The sequence below is a fragment of the Heptranchias perlo genome, chromosome 16 (assembly GCF_035084215.1).
Source record: "Heptranchias perlo isolate sHepPer1 chromosome 16, sHepPer1.hap1, whole genome shotgun sequence".
Classification (NCBI taxonomy): Eukaryota; Metazoa; Chordata; class Chondrichthyes; order Hexanchiformes; family Hexanchidae; genus Heptranchias; species Heptranchias perlo.
The window spans coordinates 19,398,468-19,405,812 of record NC_090340.1 but is presented as its reverse complement, the minus strand read 5'-3'; the positions used below and the strand labels follow the sequence as shown (position 1 = coordinate 19,405,812).

The 7,345-nt window shown below is 48.4% G+C and overlaps 1 protein-coding gene across 2 annotated transcripts in view; it reads left to right on the top strand.

The window, feature by feature from the left end:
- The first annotated feature begins 741 nt into the window (after positions 1-741).
- Positions 742-7,345, top strand: part of LOC137333537 (adhesion G protein-coupled receptor G3-like) — a 65,258-nt gene continuing 58,654 nt past the window's right edge. For both annotated transcript variants that reach the window (XM_067997743.1, XM_067997742.1), the window contains exon 1: positions 742-849. In XM_067997743.1, the coding sequence (XP_067853844.1) occupies positions 757-849 (93 nt within the window). In that variant the 5' untranslated portion in view covers positions 742-756. The remainder of the gene's footprint in view (positions 850-7,345) is intronic.

Here is a 7,345-nt window from a genome sequence, read left to right as displayed (position 1 = left end):
CCACTCTTGGTGGGCACCATAACTCACATAGAGCTTTGGTTGTGATTTTTCAACAGCCACTATGAACCCTATCTGAACAGTTTTCAGAATGTCTCCCTTCAGTTTTCTAACCCTATAGATTTTGTAATCAGTTGTCAGACTTGGCTCAGAAGATTGTGGGTTCAAGCCCCACTCTAGAGACGTTGAGCACATAATCCAGGCTGACACTCCAGTGCAGCACTGAGGGGGTGCTACACTATTGATGGTGCCGTGTTTCAGATGCGACGTTAAACCGAGATCCTATTTGCCTTATCAGATGGACAGAAAATATCCCGTCGCACCTTTTAAAGAAGAGCAGAGGAATTCTCCTGGTGTCTTATCAATATTTACCCCTCAACCAACATCACCAAAAACAGATTATCTGGTCATTTATCTCATTGCTGTTTGTGGTATCTTGCTCTGCACAAATTGGCTGTCACACTTCCCTACATTACAACAGTGATTACACATCAAAAAGTACTCCATTGGCTGTGAAACACTTTGGAACACCCTGAGGTCCTGAAAGATGCTCTAGAAATGCAAGTTCTTTCTTTCTTTCATGAGTAATGCATCTTTCAATTACAGGTTGTAGAATCCTTTCAAATTGACTGTCTGCCTGCTCCAACTTGTCACTGTGGAATTTAAAAAAAAACAGTATTTTATTGGAGGTGGGTTGTTCAGCAAAATGCAATCAAAATTGTTGTAATTGTTGTACAGATGGGCCCTGATGACCAGACGATGAATACTGCTGTTCAGATTAAATTGCCATATAATTTGGAGCAATCTCCTAGAGCCGTTATCACTCAGTTCAAGACCAAAACCTCATTCCAGGTAATAGAGCTGAACTACTCCATCTGAATCTGCAATGATTGGATTCCACACTGTCAGTGTTTATATTTGTTATTAAGTTTGTGGTTTCTGTGTGGGTATTATTCACTCTTTATCTGTAACGTGATGATTGTACAGTATTTTTGGAGTGGCTCCTACTTACTTTGGCTACAGCCATTGTTTAATTCATGGGCCTCAAGTGAACGAGCCTGTAAATTTGAAAATTTCCGAACATCATCTGAGTATATCTGAGTTCATCCATTACATCTCCTTCCATATACCACGAGAATATAGTTCTGTACCCACGAAACATCTACCTACAGTGCATATTATTTATCCAGAAATGTTTACGATGCCCTGTCCAGAATCAGGATTTAATTGAATGAAAAGGGGGAGATAGGGGGTCCCTAAATTAACGGGGAGGTGGGAAGGGTGCGGGGGAGCTCAGTAGCGGGTGAAGAACCTGGCAAGGCCGGGTACTGCCGACCTTATCGGCGAGGCCTCATTTAAATAATTCGGTGCAGACTCCCGCCCGACAGCTTGCCGGATTGATTGCTTGGCTGGCGGGTGAGTGGGTCGGGGTGCTTCAGGCTGCGATCGGGAGCGGGGTCTAGGAAGGTTCCGGGCTGCGATCGGGAGCGGGGTCTAGGAAGGTTCCGGGCTGCGATCGGGAGGGGCGGAGGAAGGCTCAGGGCCGCGATCGGTGGGGGAGGAAGGTTCCGGGATGTGATCAGGGGGGGTGGAGGAAAGGATCCGGGCCGCGATCGGGAGGGGGGGGGGGAGGATCCGGGATGTGATCGGGAGTGGGGGAACCTGCTGATAGCCGCAATCGGGCGACGGGAGGTCGGGGCTGGTGAGACTGAAGCCTTCCTTGTGAGGCCTGGGGGAACACTCCTGCTCCTCCTGGCCCACAAGGTGGTTAAAACCAGGCTAAGTTCTAAACATTACCTCGGTCTCTTCTGGCCTGTCGACTCCTCCCGCCGTGTTGCTGTTGCCGGGCATCAGACAGCGCAGGACTCCCTCTGTGTGGAGGTTAAACTCACGGTGCCAATGACATCATTGGGCCACGACCTTTGCATGTTAAGTTGCCCCCACCTGCTTTTAGCGGGAGCCTCGTCCAGGGCTTGAATCTCCGCTGTAAATATTACGGGAGCCGGGAATGGGGTTGGGTTGCTCGATCCCGATATTTAAACCCCCAATCCCCGGCCCTCTCCCGCCCGTGGGGTGGGTTAAAATCAAGGCCAGGGTATCAAAGTGGGTGGAACCTGTGGGGTCAGAGTTTCAACATTTGATGTGGGAGATCCTGAAACTGACTCCGAGTACCAAAGTGGAAAAGGTGAAAAGTGTTCCTTTTCCACCACCAACATAATTCACCTTAAACTGACAAACTGCACAAACGTGTGGGCTGGAACGTCTTTTGATTTACCGCCCATTTTCCAGCAGTTTTGGGGTGAAAAGCTAAGTAAAACAGAGCGGTAAAGGCTACAGCCTCAAATCCACCAGAGGTTGTGAGTTCAAAGCCCACCATGGCTAGTTGTGATTTAACTGTATCTTGTATTTGTGGGCTAGTGCCAGTAAAGGACTGTGAAAGCTGCCAGATTGTTGTAAAAGGCCAACTGGTTCCCCAATGTTCACTAATGTCCTTCAGGGAAGAGAAATTGCCACGCCTACCTGGTCCAGCCAACACATGACTCCAGTCCTACACTATGTAGTTGGTTTTTAATGTCCTCAAGGTAATTAGAGATGGGCAATAAATACAGCCTTGCCAGTATCACTCACATCCCATGAGAAAATGTAAAAAATAGTGTCATTCTCCTTTAACGCCCACTGATAGATAGTCCTGCCACATTTAAATGGTTAAGTGAGCATGGCTAACTCCATTGTCCCCAAATTCCAACTCCATCCCAACCCAAATTATTATCACCACGATATAAGTGATGGTAGCAGCTCCCAAATAGCATCCCTGAGGTGGATACCACATTGGGGAGGCCGTTTTGATTTCTGGGTCTGAAGATTGGTTCTTATTTGCCTGCATATCAATATTTGTTGTTTGCTGCTCTGGAGAGTCTTTTACTGCCCTGTTTTGTCAGTTCTTCAGAAAGTAACGGGAAACAGTATAAGAGTAATTTTGAGGCATGTCATGGTAAATGTAGCAGGCTTGGGAGAGCAAGTTACTTTGGATCTTTGGTTCCCAAAGCTGTCCACCACTGGGGTTTTACTCGCGTCATCTCCGGGTCTGTTGTATGCTAATTGTTAGAGATTAATTACTACGATTTGTCAACAATTCTATTATCATTGTATCATGCGACTATCAGAATGGTAGAAGGTGAACTAGATGGACCTTGGTCTTTTCTCGTCAAGCAATTCCGATATTCCTATGTATTGTTTTGGAATGCAGACATTAATTTTCCAATGGGAATCCCTCTATTCCTATATTATGAAAAGGGGGTGGATTAGGAGAAGGAAGAGGCTCAATTGGAGTTTCTTGGAGTGAGGCATCACGGAGGCACCTGCTCCCTACGCGCAAACAGCCAATCACCAGCATTTACAGACTACGAACTATCCCTTAGATTTCTCTGCATGTCACTGCTTCAGAAGGCTATGCTGCCCCTCAGTGTGGTTGGGGAGATATGTCAATTGCTGACTGAAGACTTGAAGTCCACTTCCACCAGGATAACGGGCATTGTTTGTATTTGTCAAAGTTGGCACTCCCATGAGTTCCTTTTCAACTGGATCTTTTCAGGCAGCATCTGGTAATCTTTGCCACATCAGTCAGGCTGCAGCTCACTATTGCATTAAGAAGGTCATTGATGCTTTCTTCTGGTGGGTCGTGCACTTCACATCCTTCCCAATGGAAGCAGAGAAACAAAGAGAGAGTTATCCAATTCTACTGACGAGCAGCATTCCCAAAGGCGCAAGTAGCAATTGATGGAATGCATGTGGCACTCAAAGTCTCTTATAATAACCCCCACAATTTCATTAACAGGAAAGGCTTTCATTCTGTTAATGTGCAGCCAATCACTAGATCCTGTACATGAATGCCCACTATGAAGAAAGCTGGCATGACGCCTTCATCATGTGATAATCTACCATACCAGCTCGGATATATAACCTGTCACTAGTTTTAGTGATTTGTGTATCTGTACCCCATGATCCCTTTGCTCCTTTATGTCAAAGCTCACGAGGCCCGATGTCTATAAAGGTTCAGTACTTACTGGTCTTTGCTCAGTTCTTCTGGGACAGTTTGGTGAGAGTACTTGGTGTGAGAGAGTAATTTGGAGGAACCCCACGATGAGCAGCAGGAGCAGTACATCTCCAGCCATGTGACAACCAGATGTGTCATGGAGCAAGCCAGTGGCAAGCTGAAGTGGCACATCAGGTGCCTGGACAGGTCTGGGGGCTCCCTTCAGTATTCACCAGTGACGGTCTCCAGGATAATCGTGGTGCGGTGTGCTGGGTTCTGCAAAACATAGCGCAGCAGTGAGGACAAGAGATGTGGGAGGAACGAGGCCGACGACCTCTGGGTGTTGGAGCCTGTGAGGGCCCTGCCAATGACTGCTCCACCTGCACTTGTGCAGGGGCAGATTGGGCCAGCGGGAGAGGAGGCAGCATGTTAGGTATTGGTTGAGGTGGGGCGGGGGCAGTGGGCAGCGGGTGAGACCTGCAGACGCTTTGAGAAGAGTGCGCACTTTCTCTCCCTTATCACCATCCCTCCTCCCCTGTGCCAGTGGCACAACACTCCTCCCTCTCTGCGGGAGAGCAGTTTGGAGGAGATCAGTGACGTCTTGAAAGCCCATGTCTGATCTATGCCAGCTGTCTGGAAGCCGGTAGACATATTGACGTTCAGAGTTTGCAAGGCCATCGTCTGGGCCTGCAGGGACTCATTTGTGCGCCCTGATACAACTTCCATAGAGGCCAGACTCTCAGTGGAAGATTGTACCTTTTGAAAGGGCCTGCAAAATCACCCCACAAATGTTCGAGTTGAACTCCTCCATCCTCTGTGCCACTGTGTAACGTGTGCCTGGCAGGACTGCCAATACCTCGCACAGTTGCTGCTGAGCCTCTAGCATTCTCCTTTTAATTGATTGCCCCCCAGGTTCATCATCTCTGTCCAGCTGAGCAGAGCTTGGAGAGGATGGTGCCCTCTGACGTGGACTCTCCACACCTGTCCCTGCCACCACTCTCTGCTCATGCTCCCTGGGTCATGCGATTCACCAGGTGACATCCCACCTAACTGTCTAAGAGCACCCTGTGCTCGTACCTGCGCTGGGGCCTGCAACGTACGTGATCTGTGACGGTGCGCCCTCATCAGGAATGGTTTCCTCTGAGGAGTTTTCACCATCTTTGGGGATGGGCTCGTTTCCTTTGGGTGATGCCCCTGGAGGGGAGGAGAGACGGATAAGATTTAGACATGGAGCTTTACAAATGTTGAAATACACGTGATTAAAGTGATGATATTTGATAACGTGCTGAAGTCAATTGAAGGTGACTTTGTCTTGTAGGAGATGTGGGTGTGAGAGATTAATGCTGTCACCCTGCTGCAGTGCAATATCAATCTCGCCATCTCTGATGCTTAGGGAGGTAGATATGCTGCTAATCTCTAAAGCCGCCTCCTCTGCCGGGTAAAGCTCCACGATCTGTGAGGATCTGCCTCCTCGTCCTCTGCCTGGCTTTCACTGCTCTCTTCACCTGCAAGGGTGGCCCAACAGATCTATAATTGGCTCTGATGCATGTGTACATCCAATGGATGCAGTGCATTCGGTGAGGGTGACAATCAGGCAGATGCACTACGAATAGTACTGGCATGCATTTGAGGAACATTTTCACAGTGCCAGTTGAGGATGTGTGCTGAGAATCAGGGGAGCTCACTGAGGTGTTATCAGGTTACATGAGGATTGGGGTGAGTGGCAGTGGTGGATGGAGCAAGAGGGAGATGAGGATATGCATTGAAACGGAATGATGGGTGCTGCTGAAAGTGAAGTGGGTATGAGGAGTGATTTGAATGGAGTACGCTTGACAAGACAGAGTGAGAGGGGTGACCTACAGGATCTAGGTAAATCTGCAACTTTGCTCTTCTTTCCTGGTAAGGTCATTGAAACGCTTCCTGCATTGGATCCAGATCCTCATGGTCACATTCCTGCTGCTCACTTCCTGGGTCAACTCCAGCCATCCCTTGTTAGTCGTGGCACCAGGTTTCTTTTTTCCATTGCTTGGAAAGAGGACCTTCCTCCTTGCCCCTCCTGCACCCAGCAGAACATCCAGAGATGACTCACTGAACCTGGGTGCAGCCTTTGCTCCCTTGACAGACATGTCCCTCAGTTTTCTCCTTCAAATATCTCACTATCAATCTCCAGACTTCCTCCTCCATGGCAGCTGTGAATTGGACCTTTAAATTGTCGAGGTGAAATCGCGTCATGTGGGTGCACGTCACGCCCGCTCACACGTAGTGGAGACATGAAATCCAATAAAATGATAATGAGGCATCCCCGTTGAAATCGGACACTCCAAAGTGTCCCACGATGTTACGCATTTCTCTCCCGCTACCGCCCCCCGGCTCCATCCCCGTCTCCGCGTTAATATCGGGGCCATTGTATCTTGCTCCATCGCAATGAAGAAAGGCTTGCTGCTTACAGAAGGTGATGAAGATGGGGAGAAGGTCCTCTCTATTCATAGCATGAGGAGGGTGCACAGGAAGGGGAGGACATGGAAGGGGACAGCCAGCAGACAGAGAAAGTTGCACACAACCTGTAGCCCAGTCCTATCAATAAATAAAGGTTGACACAGCAAATAAAGGTCATTTCATATCTTCCTGTTCTCACCACCACACCCTCACAGAGTCCCTCATCATCAAAGACTACAGCTCTTACCTTCCTAAGACAGCAGTTTACATTTCTCCTGCCATTACTCATCTACCAGAAATTGCAAACACACGCAGAGATGAACTCAGAATTCTATGTGGTCAAGCCATGATTACTTTACCGAAAAACATTCCTCCAAAGATGCCCAGAAATGCATTCATCCTATCTACAACTACATCTTAACACTGGGTCTACCCTGTGCCCACTAACTTACTTTCTGTAGCTCCTAGTCTATTACTTCTATGAGGTGCTTCCTGAGTGAGAAGAGGTTGAGTGATGGGCATTGGGATGGTTCCCCTGGTGCCTTAGAAGGCTGAGGTGATTCTCATCTTAGTGAAGCAGCTGTCCCAAAGCGACCAGCTTCTGGCAGCCTTTCTCTTGAGTAACAAGATGTACCAGGCCCTACTCTGAAGCTCCTTCATGTGCTGGTATTGGAGGGGGCCTTAAGAAAGCAGGTTCATTGCCACTCTCCAGGGAGACAGCAACATCTGTGACCACTTTTTCTCACTGGTGCTGGGCACAGACTCGGAGGTGCTGCTGGTTTGTGTCATTACAGACCAAATATCCCCTTGGGAGTCCTGTGTAAAAGTAGCGGTCAGGCTGGCCCTCAAGGCATCTATTGAAGCATTGGTAGCTGCCAT